Here is a 22,543-nt window from a genome sequence, read left to right as displayed (position 1 = left end):
AAACTCACTGAAAATAAACATTTAAAGAGGAAGAAAGCTTCCCAAAGTTCTGACTGCAACTCAGCATCTCCCGGTTTATTTGAATGTCATTCCCAGATAACATGTGCAGCAGCATATGCTCCCGATACTATGTAGTAAAACAGAATCTGCGCCCAGCAAGAGTCTCTCCATGTCACACGGCCTGGATCTCGGGGGTGGGGGTTTCCATTCGCGAGCAGGATTCGAGGGAACTTGACACAACCGAAAATCATCTTTGAACAGTTATGACTGACACAATAGACTTCCCTTATCGCACTTGTTTTAAGTATCCGTAAACTTTAATTCCCACTCCGGCTGACTTAAGCCTTAGTTCCTTGATTTTCCACACCCGACCTCTACCAATGGGCTGAGGAGATGCAAGGCGGCTTCCTCCATCAGGCACCTCGGCCAGGCCAGCGGCTGTTCTGCTCCGGAAGCCACAGCCCCGCGCGTCAAATGCTCCGGTAATCAGAGCCCCGGGCCACTATGGCAACGGCGTCCCACTCCACAGTGAAGAATGAAATCGTTCCAAAAAATCCAAATATCACCATGACCAGGAGCTGCCAGTGAAGGAGCAGGTAGTTGCTGTAGAAAAACGCCACGGCCGCGCAGATAGACTGGAGACAGAGGAGACAGCACAGATGCACGCAGGGCCAGGTGGGCGCAGGTGGCCTCACCACCTCAGAGCCTGGAGCCCAGACGCCACTGTGCTGGCAGCACTGGCTGCTTCCCAAACTCAGATGCGACCACCCAGGCACGGGCTCCCCAGCACACCCAGAGCTCCCCGGGACAGTGGGAATGTGCAAGGGAGCAGCGGGCTCCCCGAAGTGCAGCGCACTCGTGAGAAAGGAGTCCCAGAGCAGGAGACACACTCGGCCATGCAGTGAGGGAAGGGGGTCATGGTCTCCGCAGAAGTCTCCAGAATGAGCAGGAGACCAGAATGTAAACCTCACCCAAGTGGGCAGGGTGTTCTCACTGCTTACTGCTTCCCCGTTCTCTCCCAAACCTTTTTATTTCTTATTTGGTTTTTTGAGACAGGGTCTTGCTATGTAGTTCAGGCTGGCCTAACTCACTATGTAACCCAGGTTGGCCCTGAACTCACAGCGATCCTGCCTCAGCCTCCCAAGTGTTGGTTTTAAACATATGTGACACTATGCCTGGCTTCACAAACCCTTTTAAAGGAGGCCTGCAAATCTTAATCTCTCTCTTTCTTTGGGTACTAAGAATTGAACCCAGGACCTTTACAATGAGTTACAGCCCAGGCCTTTTTTATTTTTATATTTTGAGACAGGGTCTCCCTCACTTGCTAAGTTGCCCAGGCTGGGCTTGAACTTGAGACCTTCTTGCCTCAGCTTCCCAGAGTGCTGGGATTATAGGCGTGAGCCATCATGACTACCTGTCAACTCTTACTTAAAGACCATAATACTAGTTACCAGGGAAAACAAAGCAAAGCATGAAGGAAAAGAACTCTCAATACAATCTGAAGAAGTTACCTGGACAAACTTAAAGATGGCAAAGGCTGGAGCACTGTCTTCAGAATAGAGAAAGCCCAGGATGCTAAGCAGCTGGGTATTAAAGCAGCTGTCTCCCAACCCCAACAAAAAACTGCAGAGAATGGCAACTTCTTTGCTGAGGAAAATAAAAATTAATTTAGTGTAAGAAGTATTAATATTTGCTAGAGCCACTTACAATGTAAAAGTAACCTACCCACAAAAACATTTTATCAAGTTTAAACACATCAAATAAGAATAAATAGAGCCAGGCACAATGGTGCATGCTTGTAATCCCAGCATTCTAGGAGGCTGAGACAGGAGGATCCCAGATTCCAGCCCAGCCTGGGCAACTTAGCAAGATTCTGCTTCAAAATAAAAAATAAAAAGGACTGGCCAGGTGTAGTGGCACACACTTATAATCCCCATACTCAGGAGGCTGAGGCAGGAGGACTGCCATGAGTTTGAGATCAGCTTGGGCTACATAGTGAGGTCCAGGTCAGTCTCAACTATACAGTGGGACCTGTCTCAAAAAACAAAAATAAAATAAAATAAAAAGCAGGGATCTAAAATTCGAATCAGATACTTCTGCAATCCTTCCTTGATCAAGAAGATGATTTAGTTGGGAAAAAAGGTTAAAAGCAACTCTTGCAAAAAAGAACTTGGGATTCCTTACAGACCCTACTTAAACTCTTTCAGGCTCCATTAACACCGGACAGGTGGCCTCGAAAGGATAACAGACTGAGAGGATTACATACTGCATTCCAGACCTCGCCATCCAGCACCTGCCCTCCCATCGAATCACTGGGAAAGCAGCTGTGACTTTACCTGGGCCTGATGTAAGCGCTGCTGTCAGTTCCCTCCACGGGGGTAATGGGGGCGTCTCCAGGCATGTTGAGAAATATTAAATAAAAAGCCACAAAGTGCACCAGAATACCCAACAGCACAACAGGATTTCTACCAAAACGATTATTCTTGCTCAGCAGGCCAAAAAGGCTTCCACCTACAAATTAAGATAGTAGAAACATTAATAAAGTACTAACATATTATAGAGCATATCTGGTGTTGAATTATGATCCAACAGTCATGGAATAAATATTATTGATTGTCCAATATCTGCCAATATTCAACACCTCAGCACTTGTAGACAATCACAATTAAACACCGACTATTAAACAAAAATAAGGTATCAAAATTACTCGTATTTCTTTCTAGCCAATAATCTCTTTACATTTCGAGTTTCTTTACCCCCAAAATGATCCTCTTTGAATTATACCTTATAACAGAAATAAAATAAAATTTCAAAGACACAACTTATCTGTGGCTATCATGTTTTTGCTATAATCATAGCTGAAAGGGCCAAGCACCTCATGGAGAGGCAGCCACTGAGAAGCTGAGGGTCATGTGCAACCTTGAAAGGGTGGAAAGAAAGGTTTGGGTATTTCCACACTCAGGACAGTTTGGAACAAAGTGAGGGACAAGAGAATACCTTTCCACCCAAAAGGCAGAAGAAAAGAAAGCCATTACACTTAAAATCCTTACATGATTTCTGCCCTAGAAATCCACACCAGCAAATCTATAAATTAAACTGACCAGGAAGACGTTTGGAAAAAAATAAGAGACAAGTGTGAACAAATTCCAAATAAGTCAGAGATCTACATATGAAAGCTAAAGCACACAGATGTAAGGAAAAATTGGGTAAATCTTCTTCAACCTAAGGGTAAAGAATAGCTTTCTAACTGCAACTCAAAACCCAGGAGCAAAAAAATTTACATTGGTAAATTTGACTCCATAAAAAATAAAACTCTGGAAAAAGCACCATAAGTAAAGCTAAAGACATGGCAAAGTGGGGGAAACATTCCCAACATAAGAGTTCAGAAAAAGAGCTCCCTAATTTTATAAAGAAAAAAAATTTTTTGAGATAGGTCTTACTATGTAGTTCACGCTGGCCTGGAACTTGTGGCAATCCTCCTGCTTCAGCCTCCCAAAGTTCTGGGATGAAAGGTGTGCATCACCATTCCCAGCTTATGAAGAAAATATGAAATTGAGCAAGGGCTCAAAATCTTAGCAGAATGGAGAAAAAACTCAAAGGTGTGGTAGCACATACCTATAATCCCAGCACTCTGGGAGGCTGAGACAGGAGGACCAAAAGTTGAAGGACTTGGAAACTAAGGACCAAGGTCTATTTGTAATTTAAAGTATTCAAAGGGCTGAGGATGTAGCTCAGTGAAAAAGTATGCTGGCACCCATGAGGTCCTAGCACCACTGAAAAAGGAAAGAAAAAAAGATTAGAAATTGTTTTAATGCGTGCATGTGTGTGTGCGTGTGCATGCATGCGTCCGAGTATTTCCCAGACCTGTCCACTAAAGGAGCCAAGAAGCAAAGACATCTCAATGGCTGTGAGATCCCCAGTGCCACATTCCCCACTGAGAGGAACTAGGGCCCCTTGGAGAAACAAATATCTGGGGCAGGACAGGCATGCCATAAGCTGGGGAAAAGCCATCTGTCAGATGTAAACACTCACAAAGTAGAAGGAGCCGGGTGTATTGAGAACACCTATAACTGCAGCACTCAGGAGGCTGAAGCAGGAGAACCACTGAGTTTGAGGTCATCCTGGGCTACATAGCAAGTTCAAGCACAGCCTGAACTGCCCAGAGAAATTTGGTCTCCAAAAAACAAGTAGCAGGGACACAACACAAAGATACAGAAGTCTGCTCTGAGAGGGTTCCCACGGACCGAAGCTGGGCCAACGTGAGCATCAAAATAATTGAGCACAGCAATGATAGTAAACCATTCGGAAGAAACAGGAATTCATGAGTCCATACAAACATTAAGTACACAAAAGCGGGAGAAGGTTCTGCCTGTGGGAGAACACCAAGGGCCGACAGTGGGTGGGAAGTCATCTTTGCCGCTATGAGTGTAAAGAGCAGATCAGGAGACAATCACCAAGAGAGGCTAAATCAGGAGAAACTGCTGTGCCACAGGACAGGGGCATTGCCTCCACAGGCCTCCCGGAGAGTGCTTGCTGGTCGCCAAGGAGAAACTTAGAGGGAAGGGCTGGCCCTGGACAAGCTGGTGATGCATCCCTATAACCCCAGGACCTTGTGAGGCTGAGGCCCAAGTTCCATCCCAGCCAGGCAAATGCGTGAGACTTTGTAGGGCTGGGGATGTAGCTCAGCGAGGTAAAACCCTAACCCTAACCCTAAGAGGAAAGGAGACTGGGTACCCTTGGAGGGCTGAAGCTTCCAGGCTCTTTACCCCACCCACCCTGGGGAGGGAAGAGAGGCTAAGAATTTCATTTAATCACCACTGCCAGCCAATACTTTGATCTGGCTCACCTACAGAACAAAATCTCCCCAAGCCCGTCGGGGTTGTCAGAACTTCTCCAGTGGTGAGCACATCTCTGTGCCAGGACAGTGGTGTAACCTAACTCCATGGGGTTGGGAGGGGGCTTTTCAGACTCACCCCTGTACCTACTCACCTGGCTATTCATTTGCATCCTTTATAATAAAATATAGCAGTGGAAAAGCCAGGCATGGTGGCGCACGCCTGTAATCCCAGCACTTGGGAGGCTGAGGCGGAAGGATTCCCATGAGTTTGAGACCAGCCTGGGCTACAAAGTGAGTTCAAGGCCAACCTGAACTACATAGTAAGATCCAGCATTTAAAAAAAAAATTTTTTTTTTATTGACTTTGGGGAGATGGCAGAGGAAACTTGCTACCCCTAAAACAAATGGGATATCTTAACTACAAGAGACTATATAACTGTGTGAGGCTGTGTAAAGGTGGGGCCTTGGAGGTAGGTTTTCAGTGTATATTTATTAAAATTCTTAGACTGCATGTTACAATAGCTTCATAGTTGCCGTATTACTGCCGACCAGTGACTACATACCCAGGTACTTCCACCTGGTTCTCTTCCAATACCGTGTGTCAGGCCTGACTTTAGTGAGTCCTTCAACAGCAAACAGGACAAAGCAAACGGGCTGCTTCTGGCAAACAACAGCTTCTTGGTAAACAGGGCAAACAGACTCAAAACATAGCATGTACCCCCCCACCCCGCGGCACAGAGAAGTCCCGTGACTGTCTATACACCCAGGAGGCCAACCTTGGGCGTCCAAGTCATACAGATTTCACCCCAGGTTCCTTAGCCCCTTCAATACCTACATAAGCCTACTGCCTTTGCCGGCTGGTTGCTAAGCTCTCTCCCCTGGTGTTGGCCCATCCTCTCGGGGATGACATCTCAGCACTATCTTTGTCTCCCCATGTCAGCCCATCCACACACGGATGTGACAAACTCGGCTTTTCCCAGCTAGCTGCCAGAATCTCCTGATTTTACTCTCTGTTCACTGGAATAAACTTTCCTTTCAAAAGCCTGTTTTTGACAAGTGGATTCTTTATGACACCATGTTAATTTGCAAGGGCTTTAAAACTGGATTGAGTCAAATACTGACGATGAAATAAACTTCATGACTTACACATATTTGTAAATTATGTTTACAATGCAATGCTAATAAATAAATGAAGGGGCCGGGGATTTAGCTCAGCGGTTCAGTGGCCTGCCTTGCAAGTGCAAGGACCTGAGTTCAATCCCTGGTACCAAAAAAAAAAAAAAAAAAAAAAAAAAAAAGAGTAAATAAACTATAGCAGTGAGTACAGCGTTTTCCTGAATTATGCAAGCTGTTTAGGAATTTATCAAGCCATCAAGGGGAGGGGTCATGAGAACCCTCAAATTCATAGCTGGGTGAGGCAGAAGTGGGGTAGTCTTGCAACCAGTCTGATGTGAGGGTGGTCTGTTGGACTGAATCCTTATATTTGCAGAGTGTTAAAAAATTACAGGAGGCCACTGTTTGGAACTAAGCTTATGCTCTGGGCACCAAGAGAGCCGACTAAAAGTCAAAATGGAGTCACTTGTGCTAAAGTTCCATGTCACCAAAACAAAATTAAGTTGTTTTCAGATCTTCCTAGAAACACACAATAGCCAAAATTTCCAATTAGCATGACAATGACGAACTTCGGTTTTAATCCTTACATCCTTGCAAAGAAACCTGAAGTTAACCATTAAATTATTTGTCTGTTGTTCATCTCTCTGTCCTGCCTTACAAGGAAAGTCACTCCAAAATGAGGATCACTTTTTGCTCACTGTTTCTGCCCTTTTCAGGGATTCCCTATCTATAAAACCAGTCTCTTCCGCTGAGCCAACAAGAGCGCTTATTCTGTGTTAGGAAGCAAGTCAAATATAAAACCAACTGAGATCTCCAAACTGAATTGTTGCAGTTTTGCCCTTCAAAAGGAGTTTGGCATTCACTCGGGAAAGCTGGTATCAGCACAGGATTGAAATGCTAGACACAAAATAGATGTTATAGTCAGAGAATGGGAAAGACTGGAAAGTCAGAGACACTCCCTATTTTAAAAGGAAGAACTGGAAGAGACCATGTTTACTTACTTGTGGTTTCCACCTGGCAAATGTTTTATAATTTACTTGGAATAGTGATAAGAGAAAAACAAAACATTCCTGTTTGGATAAAATATAAGTAAGAAAAACAAAAATTCAAGGACAGAGAAATATACTTAAAATTTGTATTTTCAATCTAACAAATATTCAAAGGCTCTTTTTTAAAAAACCAACCTAGAATTTCTCCAATGCCGATGAAAATGCCAGAAAGTCCAATGAGGCTTTTCTCTTCTGTTCCAAATTTATTTATGGCACCAATACAGGTTCCATATACTCCAAAGAAGAAAGTCAACCCCAGACCTTTAGAAAAGAAAAGTCAGATTTAATTTAACCTTGCATTCACATTCTCCTTTTCCTAGTTTTTCACGTCTAACAGTAGTTGAGGTATATATACATAAAACAAAATTCATTGAGGCTGAATTATCATTCCTAAATAGAGAAATAATTCTGCACTATCTAACTAATGAAAGGGAATTAGCCACGTGGTAAAAACTGAATGCCTGGCTGCCTCCAAAACTGCAGCATATGCCTACAATCCCAGCTCCGAGAAGGCTGAGGCAGGAGGACTGCTACAAATTCCAGGAAGCCTAGGAAAAATGATGAGCTCAAGGTCAACCCTAGAGACAGACGCAGCTCCGAGTTTGAGCCCAGTCTGGATCAGAAAGCAACACCTTGTCTCAGTAAATCAAAACCAAAACCAAAAACCATAATACTACAAACATGATGGCATAAAAACTAGCTTACAAACAGACAGCTAGCTGGGGAAATGCTCTGCTGATAAGAATGAAAAGAAGAGTAATAATGAAGGTCTCTGGACCAAGAATGAACTTCCTCAGGCCACATGGAATGCAGCCCCTCCATATTAAGCTCCTGAATTTTGAGAAACTTAAAATATAAAATAACACTTTGTTCTTTAAAATCCCAGTTTCCTTTAAACCCTCCATGATGAGCAAGTGGGTTACAGCGCCTGTGCTCCAGTCGGCCATTTTAAGCTCTCAGAGCCACCTGTGACAGGTGGCCACTAAACAACTGAGCGATTCCTGTGCTCCTCTTATTCATAAAAAGTTCTAGACCCCAAGACCAACAGGAAATTTCCACTTTTCAGATTCCCTTCCTGGAGGAAGCAGGGGTCTTTTTTTTTTCTTCTCCTGATTTCCAACAAACACTCTTCTAAATTGCTCCTTTCAGTCCGTGACTGCACTCCTCGTTGCAAGAGCACAAGCTTGGTTTGTACAGATCTCACTGTCTCAGTGGCTCTCGGGGCTTTCAGGAGGTAATCAGATCAGGAGGGTGGGGCCCTCACAATGGGGTCAGTGCCCTCACCTGAACACAGACACCAGCAAGGTGACTTCCCGTCCCCTTTCTGCCTGCATTGTGAGCACACAGGGAGAAAACTGCTGTCTATAAACCAGGAAGAGGCCCTCACAAGAAACTGACCACGCCACCTCTCCAGGCTCAGAAGTCCTGTCTCCAGAAGCATAACAAGTACACATGTAGTGTCAAATACCTGGTCTATGGCAACTTGTTATAGCAGCTCAAACTAGGACACCACAGAGAGCAGCTAACATATATTTTGATTAAAACATAAATCCCCAATAAAGACACCCTTATGTTAAAATTTGTCACTCTTCTGGAGGCAGGGGATGGGCAGAGGATGTAGCTAACATAAATTTATGGCGGTGAACACGGGAATAGGGGCATCCCTATTCCTGCAATGATTGCATTCTTACCGCACTGGGAAGCCAAAACACACTAGCCACTGTTGCTGAAGATAGATCATGTTTTAATGAAAAAAGTTTTTTCTGGGAAAAGAAAATTCCTAAAATTAAGATTAAAAATTTAGGATGAATCAATAGAAGACTTTTTTAATCTCTTAATGCTACAAAACCTTAACTGTGAATCTTACAGATGTCTGGCACATTCATGACAGGGCTATAATTCCTGTGCCTTGCTGCCGGCCAGCTGTGATTTGAATTTAATCATCCCACCAGCTTGATCCCTGGTGGTACATGCATGACTACCTGAAAAACTGGGTTTTGCAATGGCTGCAAAAAAAAAAAGGACAAACATATTATGTTTTGCACACTGCACAAATCAGCCACCTTTATGTATAAAATGTTTAAAAGAAATTCAGCAATATAAATTAATTTCTTTTAATTTAATGCAATGAATTTGTTGACTATTATAATCATTTTCAGTTGTTCTGAACAGTATTAATATTTATATTTGGGCAGTAATTATTCAAATGTATGCAACTAACTAGATTCAGCCCATTTATAGACTTTTAAATTAATTTTCTTAGTAAAGAGACCAATGAAAGTGATTAGATCTGTTTTTACCACCAGTGGCACAAGCTGCCCAATGAGATGGTCATGACTGTATCACCGGTGGTTCGAATTGGCGGGAATGCTTTAATGTTTCTTTTTCTTCTAAAAAGGTGAGGCACTCAGAGAACAGCAATCAGCACAGCACTTTTTAAAAGGAAGTGGATTTCTTATCATTCCTAGGGCCTCAGAGCTCCTCACCTGTTCTCCCACCCTGTTCTCACCTGCTTCGATTTCATTAGAAGTGAAGACTAAAGTGCATATAAAGTTCCAGGGCTTTGTCTGGTGATTTCCTGTCACCTTCAGATCACAAGAACCCTGATCACTGGTGGTCCTGCCCTCCTGCAGAATTCTCCCACCCTGGACTTGGGCTGGCCCTGTGGTTTACTGTCACCAACAGAATGCAGCAGGAATGATCTTGGGCTGGACCCAGGCTGGACATTTAGGGAGGTCTGGCAGTTTTTCCTGTTGACCTTTTTTGGTGCCTTTAGCCACTAACTGAGAATTCTGACTCTCCTGCCTGGTCATGAGATCCTGCGGCTGGGAGGGCTCTGAGACTACAAGGAGAGACACAGACAGACAGACAGACCCAGGCTTTCTGCCAACCCTGTCAAGGTAGCAGACATATGAATGAAACTGCCTCAGAAGCCCCAGCTCCAGGTGCCCTTGAAAAGCAACCTCAGGAGACACCACGTGATGCCACAGCTTAGAGCGGTCAAAGCACAGAAGCTCAAGAAATAATGACATGGCTACTGCTTGTACCTCTTACCGTCATTAAGCAACAGCAGGGAAGCACACTGACAATACCCTTACCTGTATAAGCAGTTGTGATACTAAGAAGGAGCATCTCCTTGGTGACACAGAGCTTAAGAGACCTTTCTGCGAAGGAAAAAAAAAAAAGGTAGGACTGCTTAACTAGAGCTTAACTAATCAATGTTCTAATACATTGCTTCAACCAAACCATCCCTTGACAATAACGCCAGTAATCAAATACTTTGGGACAGAAGTTCAATATTCATATTAAAATGATTAAGGTCTGAACTAAATCTGCCTAAAAATGAAATGTTTATTCCAAGAGCTTAAATATATTCCGGAGTTGCATTTTTCTCAAAATACTTCATAGCTCTTATAACAAAAACAGTGTGAAAGGAGGGCAAAAACAGAATCGAACAAAACCACCAAGGACTTCCACGGCTGTGATGAAAGCTGCACTGCGAAGCGAGTCAACGGCAGCCAAGGGCCGAGCTCCCCCAGGAACCATCATGGGGCAGCCCTGTGGCCGGGCTCAAGGTGAGAGTCAGCAGGGAAAGCTGGCATTTCCCAGGACTCGGGGAGACCGAGACAAAACCTCAGGGCCCAGGGCCAGGGATTTAGCGCAGTGGTTTCAGCCGCCTGCTTTACAGGCACAAGGACCTGAGGTCAATCCCCGGTACCAAAAACAAAACCTCAAGTGCCTCATACCTGCTTCCAATCACTGCAGCGCATGTGCGACCGTGTGGAAATGTGCAACCGAGAATGCATTTATAAAAACCCCACATTTGAAGCTGCTCACCTCTTATAACCTAAGGACCGCTCACCTACATTACTAAACTAAGCGTGGACCCAGACTTAGATCTTTTTCAACCACTGGCCTTGCCAACACTGTCCTGAAGAGGTCCTACGCTCTCCACAGGTAAAAGAGGACATTTTTTTTCTCTAATCTCACTGAAATACAGTGAGAATAAATGCAGTAAGAAATTTTCACTGATCCCTTCCAGGTATTCAGGAGAAAATACACAAACAATACAGTTTTTAAAACATTTTAATTTTGGGGGGGTACCGGGGATTGAACTTAGGACCTTGCGCTTGCGAGGCAGGCAGCGGGACCACTGAGCTAAATCCCCGGCCCAAAACATTTTTAATTTATAAAAATTACATTAGCAAAACATATTCTTTTTTAAAATAACTAGAAGGTTTAGCTAACAAGACAAAATTCTAACACATTACCTAGCATGATACTCTAATAGCTGATACACAGAATCACACATTTGTCCAGATGCATAGAATGTACAACACCAAGAATGAACCCTAATGTAAACCATGACCTTTGGGTGATAACACTGCACCCCTACAGATTTATCCAGTGTAACAGGTACCACTGAGGGGGGACAGTGACAAGCAGGGGAGCTGTGTCCCCAAGTGTAGGGACAAGGGGAATATGGGAACTCTACTTTCTGTTGAATTTTGCTGTAAACCTAAAACATTTCTTAAAAACAATGAAGTCTATTAAAGCCCACCAACATAAAATCTATTTGCAAAAATTGTTTAACTGATCCTGTAATTCATATGTAACTTCAAGGGACCCAGAACAGCCAAAACAATCTTGGAAAAGAACAGATGTAGGGCCAAGGATATAGCTCAGTGGCACTGTGCCTGCTTCTTAAGTGCAAGGTCCTCAGTTTAGTCCCTAGTACCAGGGGTGGAGTGGGGGTGGGGAATAAAAAATAAAAAAAGAACAAATGTAGAGGACTCACACTATCTAAACACACAGTGATCAGCATGATTCCAGTACAGAAACAGATACGTTGGACCCTCAAGTTACCACGGGCCTGACATACAAACAACTTGGGTTACGAATGGAATTTTAGTTCTAACTTATGAACAGTCTGGTGCTATTACCCAAATCCCAGCCACTTGTGCTTCCAGATGGTCTCAGATACAGATTTAACCCTTGAATTGTTCTGGAAGGAACATTACAACATCCTTTCCTGTGTGGGGTTAACCGAGAAATCCTGGGCCAGTTATCTCTCTAAGGGCACTCAGATTGGCCTGTATATAGGAGAGAGACTTCGAAGGCTGTACAGGAGCCCAAGCCTTCAACTGACCAACTTGTGTTACAACCAGCCCTCGGGAATGAATTGAGTTTGTAAGTCAAGGGTCCACCACACAAACACACCTAGAAATAAACCCTTGTATTCATGAACAACTGATTTTCAACAAGGGCAACAGCACCGTCCAGTGGGGAAAGAACAGACTTCAAAGGAAATGGTTCTGAGATAACTGTGGACCCACATGCCGAAGAACAAAACTGGAGCCTGCCTCACACACCAAACACAAAAATTAACTCACAATGGATTACAGACCTAAACAGAACAACTAGAACGTCACTGGACACCGAAAGCACACACAGCAAAAGAAAAGTAGATAAATCAGACTCCATCAGAATTAAAAACTTTTATCCAGAACCGCAATATCACTTTGCATATGTTAGCATGGATAGTATCAAAAGGGGAAAAGATACCAAGTGTTGGAAAGGATGAAGGAAAGGGGAACCCTAGTACACTGTGGGTGAGACGTAAATTAGTGTACTCTTTATGGAAAATATGCCAGTTCCTCAAAAAACTTAAAAACAAACTATCACACAAACCAGGGATCTCACTTCTTGAAGAAATATCTGTTACCCGGTCCACTGCAGTGTCATTCCCAACAGTCAGCAGACAGAAACAACTAAGAGTCCTTTGACAGAAAAACAGAAAACAAGACAAACACACACAGAGGAATATTATTCGGTCTTAAAAACAATAAGGAAATCCTCCTACTTGGGACGGCACGGTTGACCTGGAGGTTACTATACTGCGTGAAATAAGCCAGATGTGGAAGGGACAAATACTGCACCACCCTGCTCACAGCCGGGATCCAGAGGAGCAGAGCCAAAAGCAGAGAGAGCGACAACTGCAGAGCCGAAGACTGAGGATTACTGATCAGCGAGCACAAAGTTCCACTGGGCAGGGCGGTAAGACCGCAGCTTAGGGACAGCTTGGTGGTTACAGTTAATGACAATCCTCCACTGCACGCTGCTCCAACTTTGCTACGCGAGTAGCTCTCCCATGCTCTCATCACATACAAAAAAAGGCAATTACGTGAGGTGACAGTTATATTAATTAGCTCGATGGTGACAACCATTTCACAGTACACACTTTCATGAAAACATCCTGTTGTATGCCACAAATACACATAATTTTTTATTTGTGAACTATGCCTCAGTTAAGCTGGATGGGAAACTTAAAACTTTTGTTTTAAAAGAGACCATCAAGAAATGAATAGAAGAAAAAGTACTTATGAGTGTGTGTGTGTGTGTGTGTGTATGATTTGGACTCTCAAAATAATAAAAGCGAACCCAACTTAGAAAAGCCAAGAAGCCGGGCATGGTGGCGCACACCTGTAATCCAACACGCAGAAGGCCTAGGCAGGAGGAGCGCCATGAGTTCAAGGCCAGCCGGAGCTATACAGCAAGACCCTGCCTCAAAAGTGGGCTGGGGAGGTGGCTCAGTGACACCACACCTGTCTGGCAAGCACAAGGTCCTGAGTTCAATCCCCAGTACTGGAAAAACAAAATAAAACAGAACAAAACAAAAAAATGGCAAAGGATCAAAATAAAAAGGGCTAGGAATGTAGTTCAGTGCAAAGGCCCTGGGCTCAATCTCCAGTAAACTATCACGACCAGCAAAAAAAGAAAAAAAAAGGGCAATCAACATGAGCAGGCATTTCTCCCAAGAAGACAGACACAAACAGCCAATAAGCATATGAAAGCAGTCTACAACTTCACAGCACCATCAGGGAGATGGTCAGGACTGATTAATAAATGAAAAGTGAAACCCTGGCCACAGACCAGCTATACAAGGCCTTGGCCTTCTCTTTTCCTCCCCTACTCCTCGGCTCTCAGGCTACCTCACAGCTCACGCTGCACCCACCCTGTTACCTAACCCGCTAAACCCCACTAACCCTGCATGTGCACACCTTCTTCGGCTGTTGCCCTCTTCTTTTTCTCTGTTCCAACCTGCCAGCTCACCCTCCTCTCCCGGAGCAGCCTAGCAAGTGACTGACGAGATCTACAACCAGAAGAAGCCTATGCTGCATTTTATAGGCAGAGTTGGGGCAAAGTCTAGGAAGAAAATCCTCGGTCGGCCAGCTCACCACAGCCCACCAGGGGGTGCTGTATTTGGGAGCAGAGAGGCTGCACCATGCCTCACTTTCCTGGGGACCCCTGGAAATTGGAAGTCACGTACGCTCTCTTCCCTAACTCCAAGCACACCAAGGAAGCCAATGGGCTTTCTAGGCCCTTGAGAACAAGAAAGGCATAGCTTAATAAAAAAAGAAAGAAAAAAGAAAGGAATAGCTACGAAAGGGCTCACTAAATAACTGCATCAACTATTAAACTGAAATTTCTTTAGAATTTAACTTGAGTCATTTCCCTTCTGAATCCTCTGAGGATAATGGCTCTTCTATTTTTGGGGGTTTTTTCTTTGTTTTTTTGAGACAGGGTATTCCTATGTATGCAGTTCAGGCTGGTCTTGAACTCACAGTGATCCTCCTGCCTCAGTCTGGAGTGGTGGGATTATACAAGATCTTAGACTCAAAGGGCCAGGGATTTAGCTCAGGGATTCTGCTGCCTGCCTCATGAGTACAAGGTGGCAAGTTTGATCCCCGTACCAAAAAAAAAAGATCCTATACATGCAGAGCTAAAAGCCAGACTGTGAGTGGTAGTGACCTCCCATCTTGCTGGGGAATCAGGCTATATCCCATTGAATAAAAACAATAGCCTGATTTATAATTATGAAATACAAAACACGCATAAAATAAGAGTCTGATAGCCGGGTGTGAGTGGCGCATGCCTGAAATCCCAGCATTCGGGAGGCTGAGGCAGGAGGATAGCTGTGAGTTCGAGACCAGCCTGGGCTACATAGTGAGACCTTGTCTCCAAAAAACAAACAAATAAACAAAAAGAGTCTGATAAAACAGCTGGGATGACGTGACCACTTTGTATGGAGGGTTCAGACACCGAGACTCACAGGTCCTTTCTAAAAAGGCCTACAGGGACTCCTGAGCGACAATGTCAGTGTCCTCTGAGCTGGGCCACAGCAGATTAGATCAGGGACTTTGCACTAGCCCAAGGCTTTCCGTAAACAAATCATAAATACTTAAGGGTGCTGGGAGCTCTGTCGCCACCACGCAGTGGCCATCACGCTCCCTGTGGAGTCACTGCCTGGGTGAGAGGGCCGTGGGCAGAAGCAGGAGTCAGAAGGAACCATTCTGCACATCTGCTCTACCTGGCAGTCAGCGTGGCCTCCAAGCCCGGCTCAGCACCTACCACTAGCTGGATGACCTTGGGGAAGTTATTTCACCTCTCTAAACCTTAGTTTTCTCTTCTCTAAAATGGAGTTAAGAATAATAGCTCATATTACGGAATACTCACAGAGTTGTGAGCATTACGGAAAGTAAACTACATTACATTGAGAGTTGAGGAGAGTCAGCGGCCATGAAGAACCCGCACTGGATGAGCACTCCTCTTCCTACTCGTCTCTGGGTCCCTGGGGCCAAGTGGCCATCAGCCTGCCCGACCCCCCAAGCTCCCCGAGTGCTCCCCACCCAAGAGACCCCGATACCTTGGCCCCTAATCTCCACACCTGCTCAGGACAGCAGCTCTGTCAGCCCCTTTTCCACCCCCAGGTCACAGAGACAGTAATGGAGGGACCAGCGTACCTGGCAAAATGGAAACACTGGGGCCCGTCACTCCAGTTACCAGGGGAAGGGGAAACGCAAAGGCTGAAGGTTCTTGAACAGCGGTCGCATTTCAGACACAGAGAATACTTACTAAATGCATCCACTGCCTTTGTCATATTGTTCTGGGCAGACCTGGGAAGACAGAAGAAAATACATTTTCCCTCTGAAAATTAAAAAGAGAAAAATACTACCCAGCTATGAAATGTCCACCCCCTCTTCACTGCAGTCTGGAACAGCTCTGTGCTCTCCGGCTAGGCAAGCGTGTCCAGTGACAGGGACCCTTCGAGGCCCGGGTCCTTGCTTGACAGACTGTTTAAAGTGCCACCCACAAACAAAAGAAAGAAAATAACCATCCTCTGGGCAGTACAGCTGAAAACAATTACCTCTTGGTTGAAAATATGGACTTTGGGGTCCACACCCGGGCTTTGTCACTTACTACATAGTTGTAACATTTTAGGCAAGGGTGATGGCTGTGCCTAAGGTCCCCCAAAGCCTCAAGGAGTCACAGGTGGGGCCTTTCCAGAGATGGCTGGATCCAGAGTGTGTGAGCTGGGATTGATTCACGGTGCAATACTAGGATTAAGGGTGTGAGTGCTGCCTGCCCCAAGTCGCCCAGATGAGATATAAGGGACAGAAAGAGCTGTGGTCGTCCTTTGCTGGCTTTGCTACCTTCTGCCCACGAGGAACTGTTTCTTCTCTGGGATGCCTGTGTGCTATGCCACCCTGCCTTGGAGCCAGCTGACTACAGGCTGAAACTCTACAAACTGAGCCAAAACAACCTTTCCTCCCTTAATTTTGGATGTCAGATATTTTGACTCAGCAAAGAGAAAAGTAACTAAGGCAGCAAGTGTCTTCGTCTAAGTTCTACTTTCTCGTTTGTTTGTTTGTTTTGTGGTACTGGAGATTGAACCCAGGACCACTGCATGAAGCTACATCCTAGCCTTCTTTTTGAGACAGAATCTTACTAAATCACCAAGCTGCCTGGGCTGGGCACCAATTTAAAATCCTCCTGCCTCTGCCTCCCATCACAGTGTTAGAATTACAGGCGTGCACCACCACATTCAGTTGTAAAATAAGGACTCTACCACTTACCTGCAGGATTTAGGTGAGAATAAATATCATCTACAATTAAATATAATCAGTTCAAGTATAATCTTTTTAAATTTAAGTATAAGCGATAGTAACATTACAGTGAGAAAATATTTTGGGGTTTTTTTGGGGGGGTTGAGACAGTGTCTCACTATGTAATTAAACTCGCAATGTAGGCCAGGCTGGCCTCAAACTTGAGGTGATTCTCCTGCCTCAGCCTCCTGAGTGCTGGGATTACAAGTGTGTGCCACCACACCCAGCCTAGATAGTTTTTAAAAGATTATATTTTTTTACCCTATCAGCCAAGTCTAGTTTTCTTAGATCTTTATTATCGACTGACTGATTTTTATGGCACTGGGGATTGAAACCAGGGCCTTCACACTGAGCTGCATCCCAGACTTTCTTTATTTTTTTGAGACAGGGTCTTGCCAAGCAGCCAAGTTGTCCAATGTGGGCTTGAAGTTGCAATCCTCCTGCCTCAGGCTCTCACAGTGCTGGGATTACAGGCATGTGACACCACATCCTGCTTCTCAGAGAGTTAAATGATTACTTTTTAAAAAAACAAAAGACCTTTTGACAGAGATACAGATGATTTAAGTAGCCATGGTGGCGCACGCCTGCAATCCTAAATTTGGGAGACTAAGGCAGGAGGATTGCCATGAGTTCAAGGCCAGTCCAGGCTACAGCACACTGACTTCAAGGCCAACCTGAACTATAAAGCGAGCCCCTGTCTCAAAAAACCAACAACAAAAAAGAACCTGAGATAAAGGACAGATGTCGAGCTGCTCTTTCCACCTTCACGTCATCTTCTGTGGGATCTCCCACTGTTAGTTCCTACTTATACCCTCAATGGCTTCCACTAAGACCACGATTAAACTGCAAGCTCCAGGCCTGTTTCTGCAGAACCACCTGCTCCACTGCCCCTTCCGCTGCCTGGTCCAGCGCCGACCACCCATGGCTCTCCGCTCCCCCGCAGCACCCAGCTCTGGCCTTCCCCTCCTCCGCGGTCTCCCCAGGCTTACTGTGGTGTTTCCTTGCATGCGTACTGTCTGCCACCATTCTGAAGCCAAGTCCCAAGAGAACAGGATGGCTTGTCTTGGGCACAGCTCTGACCCTCAGGTTTAAAAGAGCTGCCACACAATGGGCGCTACTTGGAGAACGGAGACACAGAGGCTCCGTGTTTGCGAGACTGCTCGATGGGCTGAGCAGTCTTCCTAAGGACTGTACCTATCACAGGTACACAATTCTCTTCTCTCCAATATCCACACTTACTGTCACTGAACAACAGGACAGCATTCTGGGAAATGCATCCTTAGGCAAATGCAGACATCAGAGTGCTGACACAAACTGCGCCTCGGTCCTCACTGGGTGGCGGAGTCTTATGCGACCCCGGTCACACATGCAGTCAGTCACTGCCTGGGATGTGAAGCAGTGCATGACCGTACGCACCTCTACTGTATCACACACGTGTGCAAACACACACATACACCCAAGTATCCCCTTCTCCTTTGCTTTAAAGAAACTTAGTGCAAACTTAGTGAACACAGTGATTTGATAATGAGCATCTGGGCCTTCTTTGGATGGAAAAGGCAACACAGAAGGTTTAATGCATGAGTTCTAACAACAGGAAAAAGCTGCAAGACAATCTTCCTGATTATCAATTCACAAAGCAAAATGAGAGTGGAAAGGTTAATTTCTCTTTTCCTTCCCAAATCTAGATGATAGCAGAGAAACCACCTGTGCTGTTTGGAAGGGTCACCATGGAAACATGCCCAGGTAATTTAATTTACAGTACTCAGGGGCACCTCTCCATGCCTGTCTCCCTACTTAGACCACTGCGGGGAAAGCTACCGGGACTGATTAGTGCAAGAGCCGGCTACTGTATGCCAACAGCCTGGTGGGGACAAGCGCTGGTGGCCCTGCCACATGTCACAGGAACCCAAGAGATTTACAGCTGGATCACAGCAACAGGAAGTGAAGGCAAAGACTGTTTTCTATTTCACTTTATATTCCTGCACCCTGACACCGGGAACACACTGGAGGCCTGGATACAGGAAGGGGTCACCGCCACTGCCCAGGGTCACACGCGTCACGGGCAATGCTGGCAACAAACCTAAGTCCTTGGAAACCTCTCACTCCCTCCCTTTCTCAGGCAACCTTCTCCTTCTTCTTCCTTCACAACTCCCCCGACATCTTCCTTTCTTCTCTGCTTGAATACTTTTCCCTCCTGTCTGTCTGTGGTAACTGTCAGACAGGACTGGCTATCAGTTAGAACAAGCAAACTGGGTCCTCTCTAGACTAGATTTACTCAAAATCTTTGAACGGGAAAAGGAATGTCTTCCCACTTCTTACTCGCTGACTTCCAGGTCCTGGTCATCAGACGATTCATCTTCTCCAAGGACATTTTCAGGATCTGGTTTCCGAATGAGAAAAAACAGAACTGTCCCCACAAGGCTAATCACTGTTAGGGCAATAAACACTGTTCTTCGGTCACTCTCTAGATAAAAAGAAGAAAGTAGATAGCATCAACCAGACAATTCCTGAATAATAACTATTGTCATTACTTTTTTTTTTTTTTTCTTTTTTAGACAGAGTCTCACTATGGAGCCTGGAACTCATGGTGATGCTCTTGCCTCAGCCTCCAGAGTGTTGGGATTACTGGTGTGTACCACCTGGTGGTACCTGGATTACTGGTGTGTGCCTGGCCTGAGTTATTATTATGTTGAAGGTTGTTTCTGAGTGGTAAAACCTTCCTCATTAAATTTTTATTTTAATGCAACAGTAAAAATTTAGAGAAGATAAGTAGGCCACTTCCACCTATCTGTCAGAGAGTTACTAACGAGCCAAAAACAAACCAACAAACAACAGCGCAAGAATCCCATCACATTCTTTTAATCAAGAACCATAAGGACAAAAGAATTGAGCACTCAGCTGTCTACTGATGATTCACGAAGGACAACCACACACAGCATGTTCTTCTGTCAGATTTCGAGATTCCGAATCTATAATCCACACCTGAGTCCATAAACCCAGGAGAAAGTTTCCCAAAAGCAAACATCTAGGAGAGCCTGAGGAACCGAAATTCATCAGGACAATGCTTGAACAAAGCACTAACATTTCTGTGACACTGTGGGCATGCTTTGAATGTATCTAAATAAAACAACGGAAAAAAACAAACCTGATATTTGGGTTTTCCCTTGCCAGGCAAAATATATGTAGAGATTTCCGAAGAACAAGCTGAGGGGAGAAAAGCGGGGAGAGAGGGTGTGGGGAAATGATTATAATACTTACAGTACAAAAACAATTACTCCTACTGTTTGTTAAGAGAGAGAGAGAGGGAGAGGGAGGTTCAATTTTTAAACCATCTACCTGCCCTAGGTCATTCGAAAGTCTCGACCGCACCCTTTCTGAGAAAGTAACTGACCCAGATAGAGTTCAGACCCCATCCATGTGACAGGAACCTGATCCAGAGCCGCCTGCCTGTGCAGGACTTGACTCACTTTGAAACATGTGACTCAGTGGAACACTGGGAGTGAGTCCTTGGAAACAAGTTTATGCTACTTAAAAAGAAATCTTTCAAAGAAATCTATGAAAAATTCTAAACTAAATCATTATCTGCATCTAAACAGAAACTTTATGTTGCATACTCTCCCGGGGAAGGAATCATTCACTTACACTCCTATTTCTTACTCTACAGCTCCTGAAGATGAAACTTATTTATGCCAAGACCTGTTCAAGGGAAAATTCTAGACAGTATCCCAAGATAACGCCTTCAGATTTCCCAACAGTCATGGACAGAATAGGTTTTGCCCTTCTCTCAGGAATATGTAACATGCTGTATCAGCCAGTATTGGTGTAGTTTCATTTCTAAATGTTAACGTATCTGCTAACAGCCATCAGGCAGTGGAAATGATGTGGTTGCCAAAGTCCAGATGATGACAGTTTAAATCGGACTTGTTATTTTCCTTTTAGTCTTTGTTTGCTCATCCATAGAATGAATACTTCCTCACTTCATGAGGTTGTATGGGGATTATGTGAAATTAAGTAGTATCCAAGAGTCCCTGAAATACAGCAAACGCTAAATGGAACATAGAAGCGAATATTACTGTTTAGTGATCGTATGTTCCAATGAGGTAGCCTCATGCATTCTAAGTAACTCTAAAAAGTCTGAATCTGTATTCATATTCAGCAAAGAACTTAAGTCCCACAACATGGAAGACCTCATAAATGATGGGACCGACAAGATGAAACAGAAAGACTGGGTTCCAAAGGATTATTACCTAGATTGTAAGAGTGCCCAGAAAATTCCACTGTTTCTCCCAATAGTGTGCTCATCTGAATTTATTGTCAGGCAGTTTCCTTGTGCTGTCCAAAGCACTAAAATTCAAACCAGAAGTCAATCAAGGGAATGAAGTCACTTGGCTTTCCATACTGAGCCCATACATGATCCCCCTTGGCCTCGCACAAGAAAATAGGTAGGTAGAAATCAAAATGCTCACCGGCAGCTGCAATTCCAAGGAAAACAGACGCCGTGTAGAAAGACCAGGTGAAGGGCTGGATAAAAACGGCAATGTACATGCTAAAATATAACAGGTCAATGTATTACGGTCAAAGGATGCCTGAAATAGAATTCCAAGTATCCTTCTAGAGTCAGTTCTGAGGGCTCTCCTCAAAAATCCAACCTGTAAATGACTTCCTTGGCTTTGAAAAAAGGGACAAACATGACTTGCTTGTTTCTTGACCTACTATTTCAACTTTGTCAAAACCATACAGGTTTGCAGTAGCATCTGCCAACAGCTTAGTACATTACACAGGGCAGCTCTAGCACTCAGAAGCATTTCGTTACTTCATTTGAATCTCCATTAATCAACTTGCTAGAAGGTAAGATTATTTCATGGAGAGATCTTTCCAACCCCCATGGAAAGAGATCTTCAGATGCTATTGATTATAGTAAAACCGAAGCAGATACACATGCATCCCATCACTTAGAACGATCTGGTATCCCTGAGCAATAAGCAGAGAGCCAATCCTTCAAATGCCACCCTCTATTCTGTCCAGCCCAAGTCTACAAGTTCTGTTCAAGTTTTCTATGCTCTTCAAAGATGCTGGAAGTGTTCTAACTTAGCAAGCGGAGTAAGAGTGTGCTACTCACCTGTAAAATAAACCACTGGCAAACATAGAGAGCTGAGGGCCCACAATGGCAACCACAGATGGCGTAATCAAATTTGAAGCAGAGAACACTCCATAAATAATTGCCATGCTGCACAAATAATACACAAAAGGGAAAAGGGGATAAAACTCTTAGTTAAGCACTGTCTCAAAAGCTCACTTTTTGTGTTTTTGTTTTTTGGACATAGGGTCTTGTTATTTAGCCTAGGGTGTCCTCAAACTCACAGCAATCCTGCCTCAGTCTTGCAAGTGCTGGGGTTATAGGTGTACACCACCCTGTTCGGCTCAACAGCTCACTTGTAGAACCCAACAAGGTTCTACAAATAAAATATAAATATAGGGCTGGCGGTTTAGGCTCAGTGGTACAGCATTTGCCTGGAATGTGAGAAACCCTGGGTTCAATACCAGTATGGCCAAAAAAAAAAAAAAGAAAAAAAGAGGGGGCAGGGGGAAACGCCGGGG

General features: G+C 44.5%; 1 protein-coding gene across 5 annotated transcripts in view; it reads right to left on the bottom strand.

Moving 5' to 3' along the window:
* Positions 1-143: 143 nt before the first annotated feature.
* The window catches only part of Mfsd11 (major facilitator superfamily domain containing 11), a 26,199-nt gene continuing 3,799 nt past the window's right edge, over positions 144-22,543 (bottom strand). For 3 of the 5 annotated variants that reach the window (XM_010618468.3, XM_010618469.3, XM_019206682.1), the window contains exons 3-13: positions 22,065-22,172; positions 21,412-21,491; positions 21,193-21,289; positions 20,091-20,149; positions 19,265-19,409; positions 15,915-15,955; positions 10,097-10,162; positions 7,134-7,259; positions 2,337-2,511; positions 1,512-1,647; positions 144-635 (exon numbers count right to left, since the gene is read on the bottom strand). In XM_010618468.3, coding sequence (XP_010616770.1) covers positions 471-635; positions 1,512-1,647; positions 2,337-2,511; positions 7,134-7,259; positions 10,097-10,162; positions 15,915-15,955; positions 19,265-19,409; positions 20,091-20,149; positions 21,193-21,289; positions 21,412-21,491; positions 22,065-22,172 — 1,198 coding nt within the window. In that variant the 3' untranslated portion in view covers positions 144-470. The remainder of the gene's footprint in view (positions 636-1,511; positions 1,648-2,336; positions 2,512-7,133; positions 7,260-10,096; positions 10,163-15,914; positions 15,956-19,264; positions 19,410-20,090; positions 20,150-21,192; positions 21,290-21,411; positions 21,492-22,064; positions 22,173-22,543) is intronic. The other 2 variants (XM_033767275.1, XM_033767276.1) reach the window with 2 other exon arrangements.

This window comes from Fukomys damarensis, unplaced genomic scaffold, assembly GCF_012274545.1.
Source record: "Fukomys damarensis isolate Sample0158 unplaced genomic scaffold, DMR_v1.0_HiC HiC_scaffold_23, whole genome shotgun sequence".
NCBI classification, from domain to species: Eukaryota; Metazoa; Chordata; class Mammalia; order Rodentia; family Bathyergidae; genus Fukomys; species Fukomys damarensis.
The sequence above is the reverse complement of the archived record's forward strand: the minus strand, read 5'-3'. Positions and strand labels throughout refer to the sequence as shown.